The sequence below is a fragment of the Oryx dammah genome, unplaced genomic scaffold (assembly GCF_014754425.2).
Source record: "Oryx dammah isolate SB20612 unplaced genomic scaffold, SCBI_Odam_1.1 HiC_scaffold_21, whole genome shotgun sequence".
In the NCBI taxonomy this organism is placed as follows: Eukaryota; Metazoa; Chordata; class Mammalia; order Artiodactyla; family Bovidae; genus Oryx; species Oryx dammah.
The window spans coordinates 15905342-15926264 of NW_024070205.1; the positions used below are offsets into that span (position 1 = coordinate 15905342).

Genomic DNA, 20923 nt, shown 5'->3' on the forward strand with positions numbered 1-20923 from the left:
CAGAGTATCCACTGATGGGTGAACCATAATTACTTAATCATCCTCCTACTAATGGACATTTACATTATTTTCAGTCTTTACCCTAGCAATTTCTTTTCTTTTTTTTTCTTTTTTTTTGGCTGCACTGCACAGCATGTGGGATTCTAGTTCCTGGACCAGGGATTGAACCTTCGCCCTGCATTGGCAGTGCAGAGTCTTAATCACTGGACTACCAGGGAAGACCCTACTGCAGCAATTTCTTAGTTGCTTTTATCTTCAAATCATACTATGTACCACACTGTCAAATCAATCTACCTAAAATATTAATGATGGCCTTTCATTTCTTTGTTGGGAAAACTTCAGTGACTCTCTACTGCCTACAGAATGAAGTTCAAATGCCTGATTTGAAATATTTCATAAATAGTTTAAAAATATCCGTACCTTTACACCAATATTTCCTAAAAGAAAACTGCCTTATCCAGATGTTCCTTTTATTTTCAAGCCCCGGCTTTCCTTCCCTTCTTTGTGATAACCTTTATCCCAGATTCTACCTGCTCCCAAAAGCTGTGGCTAATCATTCCAGTTACAAATGTCTACCTTCTCTCAACACTTGTATTGCTCATTTCCTGTATCATCTTGTTCAGCACAGCAATAAATTTAATGAACATTGGCTATCCAACTCATGCATTTTTTTCTAAGTTATTTTATTTTTTTACACATGGGCTAAAATTTACAAATACTTTATGTTTCACTCATGCTATGTTCTTGTAAGCACTAAATTTATACTTGTTGAATAAACAAATGAGTGAATGAGAATATGAATAAATATATTTCAAACTTACTACTCTAAATGTTCCCCAGGCTACTAGAGTTCTAGATTCAGGAACTATAGAAGTGGGATGAATTGAGCTGCTGAAATTTTTCCCAGGATAAGTCATTTATTGGAAGCTGAATATGTATTATAAAAATAATAAATGCTGTTCCAGAACAAATTTTTGTTCTTCTAGTCTCTCACTGTATAATATTTTTTATTACATGCACATATATATGTATCTACATCTATGTCTCAATCTCAACATATGGTCTATAGATGGAGCAAACCTTCACAATCAAATGTGGACACTGTAAAAGATTCTGAACACTGTTCTGGAGTTACTTATAATGGAATTTGGCCCAGTTAGAGTGGCCCAGAAAAACTCTATGTACCTCTTCCACATTCTGGTAATTTTCTCCATAGCCAGATTTTGACTAAATATATTGTATGCTAAGGTCAGTGTGAGAAATATCAGAGAAGGTGTTTTTAGGGGCAACATATTCAGGAAAAAAAAAAAGACATGAATTCCACTGATTTTTGTAGAGACGATTGGGGAAAACATTTCAGAGACTTCCTGTGAAATAAACAGTTTTATTCATCTTATTTGTGTGGTTATGGTCTCATTTCTGTGGTTTCTCTTTTACTGAGGCAAATGTCCTGCCAGTGTGCAGCTACAAGGCCTTGAAGTGGTGGCCAGTTTGGGGACCCTGTGACTTTATCAATGTCCATACCAGGTGGGAGCTTTCAGAAAGGTTCTCAAGGGTGAGCCAACCCGGCTGCCTCCATGGTCGTGGATGAGTCCTGGTGGCCTTGTGGGTGTTGAGAGACATTCCAGCATTATGTATTGCTCCGTGATCTCACTCCGTCTGGGGGAGATCAACATGTTGGACTCTGTAGAGTCCTTTACTGAGACTTGGCCACAGAAAATAAACCTTTGTTTTTCCCAGGAAGCTCCTAATTTGATACTGTAACATTTTCAAATGTATCTGATGGCTGAATGTATGAGAAAGTGTCTAGGAACATGAGCTTTGGGGTTATTCCTAGATTCAAATTCTGGCTATACCCCTTATTAATGGCATAATGTTAAGCAAATGACTTAACCACTCTGACCAATTTCCTCGGCTGTAAAGAGGGGAGAGTGGTAGCACTTCATCATAAAAATAGTGAATTCTAATGAGAATTGAAATATTGGGTCAGCCAAAAAGTTCATTCAGGTCTTTCCATAAGATGTACAGAAAACCCAAACAAACTTTTTCACCAGCCTAGTGTTTTGTATCGGAGAAGGCAACGGCACCCAACTCCAGTACTCTTGCCTGGAAAAATCCCATGGATGGAGGAGCCTGGTAGACTGCAGTCCATGGGATCGCTGAGAGTTGGACACGACTCAGTGACTTCACTTTCACTTTTCACTTTCATGAATTGGAGAAGGAAATGGCAACCCACTCCAGTGTTCTTGCCTGGAGAATCCCAGGGACGGCAGAGCCTGGTGGGCTGCCGTCTATGGGGTCGCAGAGTCGGACACGACTGAAGCGACTTAGCAGCAGCAGCAGCAGTGTTTCGTATAAAGATTCCTGTGTATGGGAAGCAGCAAATTACTTAATCTCTCCTTGCTCCAATTTCTTATATGTAATAAGAGGATAATGATAACCATAACAGTATTGACTTCCTAGGGTTACTACTGGAAGATAAAATGGATTAGTACGTAGTGCCTGCAATATATAAACATTCAATAATTATTAGCCATGATCATCATAATTATTATTATTATAGGTCTTACCCTGATGAAATTGGACCAAAGCACTGGCCTGCCTCTCGTTTTGCCCACGTGATGAAACTACGACAGGCAGCCCTTCGAACTGCGAGGGAAAAATGGTCAGACTACATTCTGGTAAAAACAGACGTTTAATTTCTTGACAGCCGTTATCTAGAACGTGTCCAGAGCAATTGTCGATAATCTAGGACTGTGGGAGCAATCAAAACGACCCTTTTTAGGCCTCTCCTCCTCAATGTTCTAATAAAGGCACAAGAAAAAAATCTGGAGAACTTAATATCGTGAGACCTGGATTTCATCTCAGACCCCTTCCTCACATGCATTTTTAGTGAGTAAGCAAATAAGCTCCTGAATTATTCTATCTCTTTATTGTAGTAAACATGAAAAACCCTAAATCTTTTTAGTTCAGAGGGAATGCTGTGGGTAAAGCAATATTAAAGCTCTTAACTTCTTGGGACTTCCCTGGTGGTCCAGGGGCTAAGACTGTAAGCTCTCAGTGCAGGAGGCCCGGGTTTGATCACTGCAGCATGAGGGTCACCTAGATCTCACTAAAGAGCCTGCATGGCTGCATGCCCCAACAAAGATCAGAGACCCACACGCCACAGCTAAGACCCAGCACAGCCAAATAAATACATTAAAAAAAAAATTTTTTTTAAAGAAAAACTCTTTAGAAGAGTTTCGGGGATATGAGAAATTAATTACTTAAAAACAGTCAAATTAACAGCCCTGAAATGCTGTTCCTTTTGGCCCCTGAGTGTCTGGGGACCGGCACCTCTTACTTGGTTTCCTAGTTGCTCCTAATTATGCTGGACCTTCCTGGAGAATTTCTCTCCACGAAGAGGCCCCATTACTTTCCTTAGAACTTGCAGAGTGGTCCAGAAACATGCTGGCCTTGACGATTAGGAATCCATGTTCTGTCCCATCCTTGTCCTCCAGGAACCTGGGTCTCCATTGGAAAGGACAGGTCCCTGAGCAGTAGGGAGCCGCAGTCCCTGTTCTCATTTGAAAACTGACAGTTTTCTTTCTTCACAAGTTTGTGGCAACCAAGTTCTTCCTCTGTGTGCACCCCACCAAATCCATTTAATTCTTTTGGCAAACCTTTTTCAGTACAACACTAGAAATACCACCAACGAAACAAAGCCAGTGACGTTTCATAAAACTAATGGACGTCTGTTCTCTGACTCCTAGAGGGAACACTTTTGACCACCCTCAGCCTCGCAATCACAACAGAAATCAGCCCAATAGTTTATCACACACCCATTTTCAACACAAATAATTTCATAGAAGTTTCAGTTGTGCTGATATTTAACATTGCATAGCTGTTTAAATGTCTTTGAAGTGTACAAGTGCTGAGCCCCAAAATTTTGAGTAAAGAGATTGACTATCAAAAGAATGAAAGCTTCTGAGGTTTTACTTTCTGTGTGTGTGGGATATATACATAACATAAACTCTACTGTCTTAAATTTTTAAGTGCAGTGTGATTATTTTATATAATAGAAACTGCTATGCTGTCCCTGTAAATGAATGTGTTAACACGAATTTCTGATGAGAATGGGAAATAGCTTCACTAGTATGTAATATACTTTAAACAAAAAATTCTAATTGTAGCATTAAGAGAGCATTGATGGATTCATATGGGGCCAGTTTGACATTACTATAGACAACCTAAATAGGTCTGTTCATTTGTACTTAGAACAAGCATACAATAAATGCAAATGAATCTTTTAAGGGCTTGAGAGCCATTCATATCTTATATTTACCAAGGTGTAGCTTGAGTTACAATCTAGTATTTGCCCAGTGATAACACCAATTCATTGCTTGGTGCCTTATCCAGAGCTAAACACGTGGAAGTTAGATGGGATACATTTTGCCTAAATGAAAGCTATCCAGCCCCAAGGAGTTTCCATAAGAAAAACATGGAGAGCTGGTTCTGTAGGTCAGGGCAAGTTTCCATGATCCTTTGGCAAGTGTTAGGTTACTCTTATACCCATTACTGAAAAGTACCTTTTCATCTGATGTTGTCCTTTTCTTTTCCTAGTTTATAGATGTTGACAACTTCCTGACTAATCCGCAGACTCTCAATCTACTGATCGCAGAAAACAAAACCATTGTGGGCCCCATGCTGGAGTCTCGGGGCTTGTACTCTAATTTCTGGTGCGGAATCACACCTCAGGCAAGTCTGTTGGTTAACAAATTAAGGTTATGAGTTTTAACAAGGCAGCCACCTGTCAGCAGTAGCCCCATGAATCTTTTTCTGATTTTCTCCCTTGAAACACGCATGTCATTGTGTTACTAGAGCAAGGATTTTCAGGAAAGGAGGTAAACCCATGTCCAGTGCCAGAACCCAAAGAGCTCTTCTGTATTAATGAATTATGAGGACATTATTCTAATGAGTTTAGGATTAGAAGCTTTAAATTAACCAATAAAGCTTACTGGGATTTGTACTTTTCTTCTCCCTGATTCAGAGATTTTCAAAAAATTAAATATTTTTGGTCATTAAAACTCACATGAGAACACTGTAAAAAACTGGAAATAGAAAAAAAAGTTTTTAAAAAAAATCATGTTAATTGCTCCTATTCTAACATCATAGATAACAGATTACATGTTTTTAACTATATCAAGTGGCTATTATGCAATTTACTTAGCCTTTCTTTTAGTTTAAAAACATTTAAGTTATTTACAACTTTTAACTGTTATAATAACCATCATGATTAACATAAAATTTTTCATATTTAGTATTATTTCCTTGGGACAGCTTCTAAGAAGTGAAACTAGTGAGTTAAAGAGTATTAAACATTTTAATGACCCTTGATATATTGCCAAATTTATTTCCAAAGAAATTGAATAATTGGAACTACTGTGGTAGATGTTTTTGCAAAATTTAAGTTAGAAACAAAATTTTAAATTTCCATCATCTCTCTTTTCCATTGTAAAAATCTTCAAAGTCTAGAGAGATGTTGCAGTGAATGTTTATGGCTGATTATATTTCTGATTCTTTAGTTAATAAATTAAGAGAGATAAACTGATCAATGTAATATATATCAATGTAGGCTAAAGATGCTCTAAGGGAAAAAGTGTATGTTAGGTGTGTTCTCATGCTCAAAGAGCTAAATTTTCAGTCCCTGTTTTATATTTGGGTTGGTTTTGGATGAAGAAAGAGGCCGGTGGTGTGCTGGTAAATACTTAGTGGTGGCTCTCTGTAGGGAAAAGCCCTGATTGTCAGCATTTGCCAATTTTCATGGTGTCAGTACTCCCACCATGCAAATGTTGTTTAAGCTGAGAGGAAGGTTAAGTCAATTGAAGTGTGGTCACTGAATATAATTATTAAGCACATGCAAAGCTTGCTGTTAGTGGTTTTCTTAGAATGGTGGGTGTTAGCATGACTTTTGTTTTTACAGATTTTAAACTATCAACATGACAACTGGCTTGCAAACTCCCTGAAAATTTAAGTCCATGGCTCTTGCACACGACCGGAGTGGGCATTGCTCCTTTGTTAACAAATGTTTCCTGCAGTTCCAAGGGATTTTGAATGTATGGTATCCACATCTCTTCTAGGGACGCATTAAGTTTATATTTATAAAAGCCAATTCATTCCTTGAGGAGAAGATATTATATTAAATTTAGTTCATACATTCTCAGTTAATAATCTGCAGCACTTACCATGGCAGCAGCACTCTAGGGTGATTTTAATGAGTCATGCACAGATACCAGCATGGAGAGCGGATTATCCTCATAACTGTGGCCTTCCGGTTTCTGTTGTCTTATTTGCTTTAATATGAAAAGCTCACTTACTTTGCACAGTGAAAGTAAAATCTAAGCAATTGGGGGGCAATTCTTAGTTGTGGCTGTTTCTGGCTTTCTGTCGTCCTCAGTCAGGCTTCTGCGAGGGCAGGAACAGAAACAGCCAGTGACTTCATAAGCTTAAGTCAAGCCTTGGTGTCCAGTGCCTTTAAACACATTCAAAACAACATGACCTCGATTATGTCTGGTCACTAAGTAGGAATGATTACCGACAATATTCAGTTTATGTGGAAAAAGAGACGCATCTGTTGCCTCCACCTCTCTGCAGGAAGCATATGAGGTCTCTTTCTCTCCTTCCTTCTCTGCTTCCTTCCTCCCTGTCCCCGGGGTATTCTGTGATTCATCCTCATGAATTTTCCAAGCTCCTCTGTCTGAGAATATCGTTCCTAAGTAGCCTAGAACTTTGCATTTGGTGTGTGTTCCTAGGCAGTTTCTCTAAAGAACCAGTTTTCCCTTTATCCCTTGGAAAAATTCTTCTATCCCTTGGAAGAATACTAGTAAGCTGAAAGATGTTAAGTAGTCTTTGTTAAAGGCTAATAAAAAAATTGTGAGAATAATAATTCTTCATCTGATGCATTACAATTTCCAAGGTATGTTCATAGACTGGATCACATGTGATCCCTTCTACAACCCTGGGAGATCAACACATCAGTTTTTACCCCATCTTTTCCGGAGGAGAAACTTAGGCTTGAAGAGGTGAAGCATAGAGTAAGATTGATCAGCTAGATGGTTCAGATGATGCTGAGGCACATATCTTCTGAGGCTTCTTTGGTAATCCCCTTGTACCTTATCACATGGTCAGTTTGAGCATTAGCTAGACTAGAACACTAGTCTGCACACTAAAAGAAATGCTAGAGAAGAGGCTATAGTGCCTACGGTGTGGGTAGGGACACCACTGCAGAAAGTGTGACCCCAAAGTAATGTGACTGATTAAGGAATATGCGAGAACTTGTGCAACTGCTGGGTATGGTGCTCTTCAGAGTCCTGGCCCTGTGAAGTTTTACACTTGTTCCATGAGCCTGCTGTTGCCTCAGATGTATTTAAAAATGCCTTTCCAAGCTTCCACATGCTTTAAAGTATATTTTGTTGAGACACATCTTCATCCTCTCTGGAATGGATTTGAGCTTTGGCAATAGTCAAGTTACGTAATTGGTGCCACTGGCGTATAAAGCTCCAGTGGATTCTGCATGCCTATGGGCTAAAGCTGGTACTGTTGATTGACTGCTTTGTCTCCAACATCTCACACAGCTTGGACTGCAGTAGGCATTCAGGAGATGTTTGTTGAATGAACAGTTGAGCTTGGAGGGAAAGCAAGCTGGGTTACTCCAAACCAGTGTGTTCAGAACCACAGAGTAAGGGCATTGGTTGTATTGTGTACTTGCCCAGAGGGAACTTTCAAAGAGGAATCCCCCCAAAACACATGCAGCAGTGGCAGCTCCACCAGAATAGTGAATAAATCACTGCATTGGAAGAAGGCCACATTAATATGTTTAAGTATTGCATGTTTAGTTAAAAACACAGAGTGAAGTAAGTCAGAAAGGAGGGCTTCCCTGGGGGCTCAGCTGTAAAGAATCTACCTGCAGTGCAGGAGACACTGGTTTGATTCCTGGGTTGGGAAGATCCCCTGGAAAAGGGAGTGGTGACTCATTCCAGTGTTCTTGCCTGGGAGATCTCATGGACAGAGGAGCCTTGTGGGCTGCAGTCCATAGGCTGCAAAAGAGTTGGACACGACTTTGCAACTAAACAACAAGTCAGAAAGAGGAAAACAAATACCATATATTAATATTCAGTATTGCGCATATATGGAATCTGGAAAAATTCTACTGACGAACCTATTTGCAAGGCTGAAACAGAGACACAGATGTCAAGAACAGGCTTGGGGAAATGGTGGGAAGGAATAGGGGGGCAAATTGGGAGAGTAGCATTGACACATATATGCTGCTGATGCTGCTAAGTCGCTTCAGTCGTGTCTGACTCTGTGCGAACCCATAGACGGCAGCCCACCAAGCTCCCTTGTCCCTGGGATTCTCCAGGCAAGAACGCTGGAGTGGGTTGCCATTTCCTTCTCCAATGCATGAAAGTAAAAAGTGAGAGTGAAGTCGCTCAGTCGTGTCCGACTCTTTGCGACCCCATGGTCTGCAGCGCACCAGGCTCCTCCATCCATGGGATTTTCCAGGCAAGAGTACTGGAGTGGGGTGCCATTGCCTTCTCCGCATATATATGCTACCATGTGTAAAATAGATAGCTAGTGGGAAGCTGCTGTATAACACAGGGACCTCAGCTCTGTGCTCTGTGATGACCTAGAGGGGTGGGATGGGGGTGGAAGGGAGGCGCAAGAGTGAAGGGATATATGTATACATATAGCACCTTATGGCAGAAAGTGAAGAGGAAATAAAAAGCCTCTTGATGAAAGTGAAAGTGGAGAGTGAAAAAGTTGGCCTAGAGCTCAACATTCAGAAAACAAAGATCATGGCATCCAGTCCCATCACTTCATGGGAAATAGATGGAGAAACAGTGGAAACAGTATCAGACTTTATTTTTGGGGGCTCCAAAATCACTGCAGATGGTGATTGCAGCCATGAAATTAAAAGACGTTTACTCCTTGGAAGGAAAGTTATGACCAACCTAGATAGTATATTCAAAAGCAGAGACATTACTTTGCCGACTAAGGTCCGTCTGGTCAAGGCTCTGGTTTTTCCTGTGGTCATGTACGGACGTGAGAGTTGGACTGTGAAGACGGCTGAGTGCCGAAGAATTGATGCTTTTGAACTGTGGTGTTGGAGAAGACTCTTGAGAGTCCCTTGGACTGCAAGGAGATCCAACCAGTCCATTCTAAAGGAGATCAGCCCTGGGTGTTCTTTGGAAGGAATGATGCTAAAGCTGAAACTCCAGTACTTTGGCCACCTCATGTGAAGAGTTGACTCATTGGAAAAGACTCTGATGCTGGGAGGGATTGGGGGCAGGAGGAGAAGAGGATGACAGAGGATGAGATGGTTGGATGGCATCACTGATGCGATGGACGTGAGTCTGAGTGAACTCTGGGAGTTGGTGATGGACAGGGAGGCCTGGCGTGCTGTGATTCATGGGGTCGCAAAGAGTCGGACACGACTGAGCGACTGAACTGAACTGAATAGCTGATTCACCCTGGAGAAGGAAATGGCGACCCACTCCAGTATTCTTGTCTGGAAAACCCCATGGACTAAGGAGCTTGGCTGGCTAGAGTCCATGGGGTCACAAAGAGTTGGACACGACTGAGTGACTAACATGCAACACCTACCTGATTCATGTTGTTGTACAACAGAAACCAACACAACATTTTAAAGCAATTATATTTGAATTAAAAATTTTAAAAATCAGCCAGTGTAATGTAATTTTAATAACAGCCAATATTTATTGATGCTTTCTTGGTGCTGGGCACTATTCTAAGCATTTTTCAGGTTTTTCCTTACTTGACAGAGAACCCCATGGAGTAGATGGTGCTATCATTCCTATTTCACAATGAGGAAATAGACCCAGTAAGGCTGAGTGGCCTAACCAACACCTTCATGCAGTAGCAGCTGAGGCAGGACTTGAACTCAGGCAGCCAGATCCCAGAACATGTGCTTTCCACTGCTCTGCTCAACCACCTCTGACTGCTCACACGTCATATACATATAGTCAATGACATCATCTACATATTCAGTAACATCGTATACATAAAATATATTCTTATTAAGCTGCTAAATGAAGAGATGTGCTGAAACCAAAACTGTTTCTGATAACAAGACCCTTTTAAGATTTTTTTAATGTAAGTAGCATTTCTTAAACTCAGTTGGAAATTCATAGGCCAAGATAAAGAAGAGAGAAGGTGACTTTTCTCCAGGATTGGTACTGGTGTTCATTCAGTTCAGTTCAGTTCAATCGCTCAGTCATGTCTGACTCTTTGCGACCCCCTGAATTGCAGCACACCAGGTCTTCCTGTCCATCACCAACTCCCGGAGTTCACCCAAACTCATGTCCATCGAGTCGGTGATGCCATCCAGCCATCTCATCCTCTGTCATCCCCTTTTCCTCCTGTCCCCAATCCCTCCCAGCATCAGAGCCTTTTCCAATGAGTCAAGTCTTTGCATGAGGTGGCCAAAGTACTGGAGTTTCAGCTTTAGCATCATTCCTTCCAAAGAACACCCAGGGCTGATCTCCTTTAGAATGGACTGGTTGGATCTCCTTGCAGTCCATTAGGAGTCCCCCTAATGGAAGGTTGGGAAAGGGAAAGCCCTCAGATCAGAGAAAATAACCCACACATTTGCTCTTTCCAGGGCTTCTATAAACGGACCCCGGACTATCTTCAGATTAGAGAATGGAAGAGGTTGGGCTGCTTTCCCGTCCCCATGGTTCACTCCACGTTCCTAATTGACCTCAGGAAGGAAGCCTCTGCCAAGCTGACGTTCTATCCCCCGCACCAGGACTACACCTGGACCTTTGATGACATCATCGTCTTTGCCTTCTCCAGCAGGCAAGCAGGTACTGTTTGTACACATGTTGTATTGCCACCGTGGAGATGCTGCAAACGACCAGCTCCTTTGTTTTGTGCGTTTTATAATAAAACACTCTAAGTAAGGAAATGGGCTTCCTATTGAGGTAGTGTTGGAGGCACTCAGTTATCTGCAGTAACCATATCAGCACCCTCTGGGTTCCTGTCTCCATGAGCACCAATGACCAGAAGCCAGAGCTGGCCCCTACCCAAGAATCCAGTCTCTCTTTTAAAAAAAATGTGGTGATCATGGCCAGAGGCAAGTGATTGGCTCTTGATGTTGCAATTGCATTCTCTGCTCATTAAAGAAGTCCTTTTATTAATTAGAAAACTGTGACAGAGGTCCAGAACCACACTGGAAAGACCCAGACTTTAAAAATGGCTGTTTATTTCTTTTCAAATAAGTGAGCTAGTATAGTGACTGTGTTCCACAAAGTTTTCAGAGACCCAGGCTCCTTCTCTATTGTTTTCTCCACTCTCTCTGAAGTATTAACCCCTTAATCATATGATCTGAGATGTCTCATCATTATGGATGTAATATTTCAGTCATCAGGTGAAAACCAGAGAGGGGAGGGCACTCTCCTGTCCTGAAAGGGTACCATCTAAAAACTGAACACATCACTACCTTGCATAGCCCAGTAGCCAGGTTTAGTCATAAGACAACTCCTAGCTATAAGGGAGGCTCAGAATATCATCTTTCTTCTGTGCAATCTAGAGCCCCAATTCTCTCTCTATAACTAGGAGAAGACAGATTTTGGGAGGCAGCTAGCTGTCTCTGCCACAGTCCTCGTGGAAGGAAAAACAAAGCCAGACTTAACTCTTTTGTGAACCCTTGTAGAATTTTGAGGAAGACAAGTCAGTAGGAAAATAAGTTATTACCCTTGTGTCACTTGCACAAGCAATCAGAGAGGATATAGTTCACTAAAGCAGGTCGACACGAAGATACATGATATCCTGAAAGCAAAGCTTTCTGAGGGTCATTCAGACCTTCCTGACAGAGGGCAGCTCCCATTATCAATGAGCCAGGAGTGTGTCACTTAACCACTTGGAACTGTGAGTTTAGAAACCAGGTGAATGGTGTATAAATTCATGTGGCCATACAGTCAAGGTGGATGGGATCATCTACAGACTGCAGGTGACTGAGGCAGGCTGCTGGCAGGTGAGAATATTAATATAGATTCAAGTTACAGCTCCCATCAGGCTATCCTAGAAGCCATAGGTGTCCACTCATCCGTTGTAAATTTGGCAGAAATGAGAATATTTGGTGGAAATGTGGAATGCTGGCTTTTTTCCCCTTGCCTGCTAGAGCCATTTAGACTCTTTGGCCAGGTATAGACACTTTTTAGGACTGTGTCAGGGCAAAAGCAAGGTTCTTATCCTCATGTAGATTGGAGGTTTTGGTGAAAATCCTTGTGTCAAGGTTAATGGTAACTGCTTCTTTCCACATGGTCTGTAATTGGCTCTGATTTCTCCAGGATGGAAGCAAACTCAAGGCCTTCCCAATCCTTCAACTTGCGCCAGTGCCTTGGCTTAAGAGCTTGAAATAAGGATGTTTCAAGAAAGTGAGCTATTAACAATTACAATAATGATCCGTGCCTAACAAAGGCCTCCTTGATAAACATTGCACGAGGCATTATTGTGACCCAGGCACTAAATTATTATGATATATCTTTTAAACCAAGAATTGGATTTGGAGCTGGAAGAATGACACAAGCTGGATAGGAATTTTTCAGCTATGCCCCTTGCTTGGGCTGTCCACTTGGATTTCATGCTTTATTGGTCAGATTCCTGTGGGCCTACCCAGGACATTGAAAGCAGGTGCAGAGGTGCAGAGCTGTTGGGTGATTCAGGTGGGGAGAGGAGAGGCAGAAAAGCTAGGGGAGAGGATCAGTCCTCTAGGCTTTCCTGCTGCACCTAGCATTGTGTTAGGCTCTGTGACAGCTAGGGAGGTAAGATCTTTACATGCGGAAACATAAGTAATAGTTATGAAGCAGTGAAAGCTGAAGGTCAGATTAGTGGTATAAACTGTGAACAGGGCAGGAGTCAAGACAAGAAAGAATGACTGTCATTTGGGAGAATGACAAAGCTTTCCTGACAGTCATGTGGTTCTAAGGTGGCACTTTTACTCTGCTTCGAGTATTTTTAGATGAGACTTAAATGAGCCTCAAGTCCTGCACAGCCCATGGAGTGTTTCTAAGCTCTTTCCCTCTTAATTTCAAAGCAAAACACTTCCCTTCTCTCTTGAAAGAATAAGATGAAAAATGATTTATATTCATTTGTTCTCACTCTTATGAAGCTCCCCGGCTATGGATCATCCATTGGACTACTATTTTGTAAATATCCAGAAGGAAAGAGAAGGTCCACATGTCCCAGGCAGGACCATCTAACCACAAACCTTGAACCTTAATCTTTCACCTCCGACTCCAGACATTGCCACACGTGGGTGATGAATGAGAGGAGCAATCCAAGGGTGCTGGGGTGTGGCTGCCCATCCAGCCCAAGAAGAGAACACGGGGTCATGGGCAAGCCTCTGTGGCTCCTATGAAGCCAGGTCGGGAGTTCACCTCCTGCTGTGGCCAGTGAGCTGGGCTGTGTATCGTGGCCGCAGTAACCATCTTTGGCGCCAGCCAGTCATCCACCGTGTCTGCTGTGAGTCAGAGAGGCCAGAATGTGGGTGATGGGCAGGCAGAGCTGCTCCAGCACATCACGGGCAGTGAGCAAAAGTGCTCCTGTGTGCAGGGATGGCAGTCCAGAGTGACTACTCATTCTGAGACTCGGCTTCCAGACCCTGGGCACATGGAGAGATACTTGGCATTGGCTTTTTAGAGACAGAGGTTTAGCACTAGTGACTTATGTGATGACCTTGGGGAGAGCACAGGTTCTCAGACTCTGAGTTTCCATCACCAAGGATAAAGGTAGGTAGATCAATCTTGCAATGTTAACATACTATATGAGAGCAAGAAAATGTTTTCCACCTTCCTAAGAGAAGTACAGGCCTTCAGTATATGGTATCCTTCACCATTCTTTTTTGGAAAGAAAGTTGTTTGCCCCAGAATTAGCTTTCATTGAGAATACCAGACTCTTTTATAGATGTGATGTAATTATCAGCACATTTCCTTTTCAAATGTTTATATTCCAATCCAACTATCCAGTCACATAGTCACGTCAAGTTCAAAGAGTCCCCCTTGGTTTATTATAACATTAGCAGTCATCATCCTGTGCCATTTCCCCCTTTTAGAAGACCCAACACTTTTCACTCTTTCAGATGGTGGTACAAGTGTAAGAGTCACATCCAGGTTTCTAAATAGCATGCTTATAATGAAGTTTCTGGGGTTTGGGGCTGTGCCACATGGCTTGTGGAATCTTAGTTGCCCTCATTAAGGATTGAACCCAGGCCCGCAGCAGTGAGATGAGACCCCAGTGTCCTAACCACTGGACCACCAGGGAGCTCCTGTAATTGCTACTTCTCAACTTTCTGGTTTTGCTTTAGGCCATACCTATGGACTCTACTGGGCTTCACAGGTGACACAGCAGTTAAAAAAAGAAAAAATTGCCTGCAGTGCAGGAGACACAGGAGACCCGGGTTCAATCCCTGGGTCAGGAAGATCCCCTGGAGGAGGAAACGGAAACTCACTCCAGTATTCTTGCCTAGAAAATTCCACAGACAGAGGAGCCTGCCAGTCTCCAGTCCATGGGGTCGCAAAGAGCCAGACATGACTGGGCATGCATGCAAATTGACTCTACTACTGAAGACGAGTTAGTTCTGTCCCCTTCCATTGCCCACTCCATGCAAAAACATTCCCACCATCAGCCCATCCTCTTTTTGTTATTACTGTTTACTTTATTTTTGTCTGTGCTGGGTCTTTGTTGTTGCACATGGGCTTGCTCTAGTTGCGGCGAGCTGGGGACTACTGTCTAGTTGCTGTGTGCAGACTTCTCATTGCCATGGCTTCTCTTGTTGTGGAGCTTGGGCTCTAGTGTGCGGGCTCAGTAGTTATGGCACATGGGATCAGTTGCCCCATGGCATGTGGGATATTGCTGGGTTAGGGATTGAATTCATGTCCCCCGCATTGGCAGGTGGACTCTCAACCACTGGACCATGAGGGACATCTGCCCCGTTCTCTTGACATTTATGTGGTACTGATAGAGCGATGATCAGTGTTTTTGTTCTTATAATCATGGAAACCAAATTCCATTTATAGACTGTGGGTAGTTTTCTTTTCATATATGACTTAACAATTGCCTTTTTTTATTTGCTCAGTTTTATTATTGCTGCTGCTGCTAAGTCACTTCAGTCGTGTCCGACTCTGTGCAACCCGAGACGACAGCCCACCAGGCTCCCCCGTCCCTGGGATTCTCCAGGCGAGAACACTGGAGTGGGTTGCCATTTCTTTCTCCAATGCATGACAGTGAAAAGTGAAAGTGAAGTTGTTCAGTCGTGTCTGACTCTTAGCGACCCCATGGACTGCAGCCTACCAGGCTCCTCCATCCATGGGATTTTCCAGGCAAGAGTACTGGAGTGGGGTGCCATTGCCTTCTCTGATTATTATTGCTAATAGAACCCAAAACTAATCCCTAATCATCTAGAACTCTTCTCGGAGCAGTCAGATTTCAGCAGATGTTCTTTGTGGATGTGTGTGAAGATTCTCCTGGAACTCCCTGATGTCCTCCAATCTGAGAGGAGCCACAGTCGTGGACCTGGGACCATCTGCTCTTCTCTTATTGACTCTCCTGTTCACTGTTCTGCGTCGTCCTCTTCTTTTTTTTTTTATAATCCTCTTCCTCCTTCCTCCCCCTACTCTTCTTTCTTCTTCTTCCACATCATCTAGTCACTGTCTGAGGAAGTGTGATGGCAAGTAATTATCTATGACCTTGCGTGTCTGAAGCTGCCTTTCTTGTCTCCTCACACTTGATGGATAGCTTGGCCAGGTCCCATCTCTCCTTTATAACCAAAGCTTTGGAAAGTTGAATGGTAAAATTATTTCCCTAATTAGGGTCGAGAGGCAACCTAAACATTAAATCATTTCCCTCCTGTTTCCTAAATTCATCACAACTTTGCAAGTGGGTCCATTTGAGTTTGAAGTTTCTCAGAAGCATTTATGTCAACAAACAGTAGCCCTAGTGAGTTCTCCTGGTGAAGGCAAGAGAAGTGACAGTGCTTTCTGGTCCAGCCTTGATGGGAACCGGGTTCAGTCACGGGGAGGGGAAAGGCCCTTTTCTTTTTTTGTTCTTCTCTGCTAATGCTATGAGACGGCCTCATCTGATTTGTCGGGTCATGTAGCTGACTGGAGGAAATGCCATCTGCACAAAACAGAAAAGTCTCTCTGCAGGTCACTCTCTGTCTGGATAGCATAGGTGAGTGTAGAAATTAACAAATCAGAAGCTTGGACCCATGGACCGGAGCTTGGCAGGTTCATCTATTTACTTAAGCAATCTTTTCATTTGTCAGGACTGTCAGTTGCTGGATCTCTCTGAGGCCCTTTTGATTCCAATATCCCCAGCTCCCTGGTTGAACCAAGATTCTGTGTAACTCTTGGAGGTAGCCAGCTGGGGCAGTAGAGATGGGTGTTGAAAACGAGAGGGTATTGACTCTGGTATTGTCATACTACAGCTTCTTACCAGGTCTTGAAATGCAGTCTTCCTTTTGTCCCTTTCTGACCCTTTTATAGAAGTTTCATGTCTGTTGGTCAACTCAAGTCCACGTGGGCTAAGAGGAGAAATCAAGCCATGGAGACTCATGGAAAATTTTAACTTTCCGTTGTTTTTTATTTTTTGTTCTGCATATGCCTAGAGTTAGCTTTAATAATCTGTCAGTCTTACAGGATTTTCCTGTTTGCTTTCATATCAAATGTGGCTTTTATTCCTCGTCTTCTCTTTATTTCCTGTAGATGGATTACAGTGTTCCATTCTGTTCTCTGGAACAGGAATTCCTTGCCTCCTTTTTGATCCCTTTGTGCCTTTAGTGTTCCTTCCAGGCCAGGAGGATGCTTTCTCTTCAGAGAGAAAATATCAATTTCCTCTGAGCTGAAGAGTCGCCCAGGTTTTTTATTTTGCCTCCAATACTGTGTTATACTTTCTTAATAAAGGAGCATTTTTGAGGTCTACATACCCTGCCCGAAACAACTACTTGTTCAATTTCAGTGGCAAACAGTCTGGTCTCTTTTTCCTTAGTGGTCATCATAGAATGGAGAAGTGTATTTTCTTTTTTTGAATTTTATTTATCTGTTTGTTTTCGGCTGTGCTGGATCTTCACTGCCGCTCGGGCTTTTCTCTAATGGTGGCGAGTGGGGTCTGCTCTTTGGCGTGTAGAGGCTTGTCACTGTCCCTCTTGTTGCAGAGCCCAGGCTCTGGGGCATGCGGGCTTCGGTAGTTGCAGCACCCAGGCTGTAGAGCATGGGCTCAGTATTTGTGGTGCACAAACTTAGCTGTTCCGTGGCATGTAGGATCTTCCCCACCCAGGGATCGAACCCGTGTCTCCTGCACTGGCAGGTGGATTCTTTTCCCCTGAGCCACCTGGGAAGCCCCAGACGTGTGTTTTCTGATTGGCTGCTTTTGTCCCTCTCTTGTGTCCACAGGCATCCAGATGTACCTCTGCAACCGGGAGCACTACGGCTACCTGCCCATCCCCCTGAAGCCCCAGCAGACCCTGGAGGAGGAAGTCGAGAACCTCATCCACGTGCAGACAGAAGCCATGAGTGAGTGACCCAGGCTGGTGGTAGCGGCTCGTGTTCTGTTGCCCCTGTGTCCATATCAGCCGCTTCTCTGCTCTCCCAGGACTGGACTCTGCCTTGGCTGAAACATAGCTGTTTATTTGTCCATTCGTTTCAAACTTCTCCTTATGTGAAATACAAACATGGAAATGTGTCTTTGCCCCCAGGGAGCTTTTCCCCCTGGGAGCTTCCCATCCAGGTGGAGAGCTGGGTACACAGTAAATCCATTTCATACCATGTTATAATGGCTATATTGGTGTTTTGTGGTATGGATTTAAACTCTTATTTTGCTGCTTTCTAAGTATATGACTTCAGGCAAGTAATCTAACCTCCTTAGTTGTGAAATGAAGGTAAAACATCTAGGATTTGGGGGCCAATTCCTCATGATATATATAAAAAGTATATTAACAAAAACAGTAATTACAACTTCAACTTAATAATAGCTTATGATGTAGCAGATATCATGCTAAACATCTTTTGTACTTTGTCTCATTAATCCTTATAATAACTCAGTGAAAGTGGTGTAAAGCATGTAAGTATCTTACTCTAGATCATTCTGCTAAATAAATGACAGATTGGGATTTGAGCCCATATTGCTATCTCCAAAACTCAGGTTCTTAAACACTGTATCATATTGCCTCTGGGTCTGGCATGATGTCAGAACTGGTAAATGCTTGATAATCAGGGGCTACACTAATTATTATGTGTAATGTGCAGTGGTATTTAAAAGAGAAAGTAACAAATATACTCTGCTTGGGGGAGAATCTTCGAAATGGCTATGCAGAGGAGGGAACATTTGCATAACTGAATCTTCACTCTGTAGCTGGGAAACTCTGTTATTCATCACTAGCATGTAGGAGGTGGGTACGTGGGCAGTGGGTGTGACTGGGGAGGCACAGTGGAAAGCAGGGCTGGAAGGTGGGCAGAAGCTCAGTTAGAAAGACCTCTGGACTTTTCCTGAAGGGAAGGGAGCTTTTAAAGAGATTTTAGCAGTGAAACGTCAGGTTAAAATCTGGCTTTAGAAAGGTCACTCTCTTGGTAAGAGAAGTATAGCTGCAGCCTAGGGCACTGGATGCTGGTCTCAGGTCAGAGGTGAAGATTTTGGATATTACATTGGCAAACTAGGCAGAAGGTGGTGAGGATCTGAGCTAGGGCAGGAGCAGTGAGAGTAGAGATGAACCTTATGACACAGACTTGAAAAGACTTAGCCAAAGGTTTGTGGATGAGCAGAAGAGGGACTGAGGGAAACTTCTAAGTTCTGCCTTGCGTGTCTGGAATGACTGTAGGAGTGTTAAACACATGTAGATTTACGAAGACATTTACAAAGAAAAATCATGAGTTCATTTTAAAACCTGGAGTGGCCTGTGAATATCTGTTTCCCGCTCCTCACCCCCAGGCAATAAATTCATTGTTTCATGTTAGTCTCAAGACATAACCCATCCCCTGCTGCCTAGGAGGCACCCAGCAAATCTTTGTTGAATAAATAAACAAACTGCCCAGTGGATAGATGGAGAGATGAATCTGACCCTTAAGTTCTATCAAGTCTAAAGATGTTAAGTGGGGATTCATCAACAAGATAATGTGATATCATAGAATTTTAAGAACACAGGAACATGAGCTCTAGAAGGAAGTTCAAGTGAGGGACTGAAAAAGAGTCCAGTGAGTTTTTTCAGCTAATTTCCATAAAAAGGATGGTTTCAGAAAAGGCTGGCTCAGAATTTAAAGTGTTTGAGAAGTAATTAAAAATCAGGGACACAGAGAAGAACAGAAATGTTTCTTTTAAGAAACATAGTTAGGACCAGAAGGTAAGAAGGGCAATAATAATAATAAAGATTCATCAGAAGATCCCTTTAAATAGCAAGGTCTCCTACTGTATTTACACAGGACTGTGTTTGCAAAATATCAGTCACCCAGAGGCCAAGGGCAGTATCTTATTGCCTTCTCTGTCAAACACCCAGCACAGTCCTTGATATATAATTGGTAACGGACAAATATTTGCTGAATGCATGACCAGGCAATGAAACAATGAGCAAATGAATAAAACCTGTGTCACAAAGAGCTCTGATCATGAAGTTAGACTCACAGACTTGAACTCAGGCTGTGTCATGTAGGTAGAGAGAAAGTGAAAGTGAAGTTGCTCAGTCGTGTCCGACTCTTTACGACCCCATGGACTGTAGCCTACCTGGCTCCTCCGTCCATGGGATTTTCCAGGCAATAGTACTGGAGTGGATTGCCATTTCCTTCTCCAGGGGATCTTCCTGACCCAGGGATCGAACCCAGGTCTCCCGCATTGTAGACAGATGCTTTACCAAACAACCTCTCAAAGCTTTAGTTCCTTTATCTGTGGAGTAAGGATTAAGAACACTGACTTTGCAGGGTTGAGAGGAGCACATAAAAGAATAGACATCAACTCCAAAAGGCTGAGAGTGTTCCTGTTATTAGGACTCCATTCAGTGCTTGGTAATGTGCCTTCCCTTATCAGCCCCATTGCATGACTGTCAGTCTTGATTCCAAGTAGATGTCAGCTCAGAGAGGCTGGCCAGAGCCCTCTCTTCTTTTCCTCCACAGCGGGAGTTGCCAGCCTCCAGGATCTAATGCCCGATGATCTGCAGTGGAGCTGACATAATAGTAATAGAAATAAAGTGCACAATCAATGTAATGCTCTTGAATCATCCCCAAACCATCCCTTTGCTCTAGTCCCTGGAATCTGTCCTTGACCCTCTCTAGACCATGCACAGCCTGTGGCCACAGTAAGGGATTCAGATTTTTATTCTAAGAGTAATAGGATTCCATGTGGATGGGGGAGGGAGAGTGACATGATGTGGTTTATATATTTACATAAATCATTCATGCTGTGGTGTGGATACTGGCGTGTAAAGGGACCAGTACATCTCTCCTGGTGAGAAATAATGGTGGTTGGAATGCAAACTGTAGCCGGGAGGTGATGACAAGCAGGTGGATTTGGGATATATTTTGAGGGTAGAGCCAACAGGACTTACAGAGACCTGGATGCAGCCAATGAAGGAAAGAAAGGAATCAAAGATGACTCCAGGAGTTTGGCCTAGTGTATCATTTAATGAAATTGGAGAGGCTTTATGGGGAAAGATTTGGAAGGGAAGTTGTGGCCATGTAAGCTTAAGATATATATTAGACATCTGAATGGAGAGATTAGGAGACATTTGAATATGTGAGTCTAGACTTCAGGAAAGAGACTCCAGTTGGAAACAGACACTTGAGAGTCATCAGCATTAAAAAGATATTCGAAGCCATGGAACAGTGTGAACTTACTTGGCTGGAGAGCCTAGAGAAGGAAGAGGACAGATCCTGGGTGGGTGCGA

The 20923-nt window shown here is 42.8% G+C and overlaps 1 protein-coding gene across 1 annotated transcript in view; it reads left to right on the forward strand.

Annotated features, from left to right (window-relative positions):
* COLGALT2 (collagen beta(1-O)galactosyltransferase 2) overlaps window positions 1-20923 on the forward strand; it is a 118006-nt gene that overhangs the window by 69336 nt on the left and 27747 nt on the right. The window contains exons 3-6 of the mRNA XM_040263816.1: window positions 2564-2681; window positions 4603-4737; window positions 10661-10865; window positions 17451-17570. Of these exons, the coding sequence (XP_040119750.1) occupies window positions 2564-2681; window positions 4603-4737; window positions 10661-10865; window positions 17451-17570 (578 nt within the window). The remainder of the gene's footprint in view (window positions 1-2563; window positions 2682-4602; window positions 4738-10660; window positions 10866-17450; window positions 17571-20923) is intronic.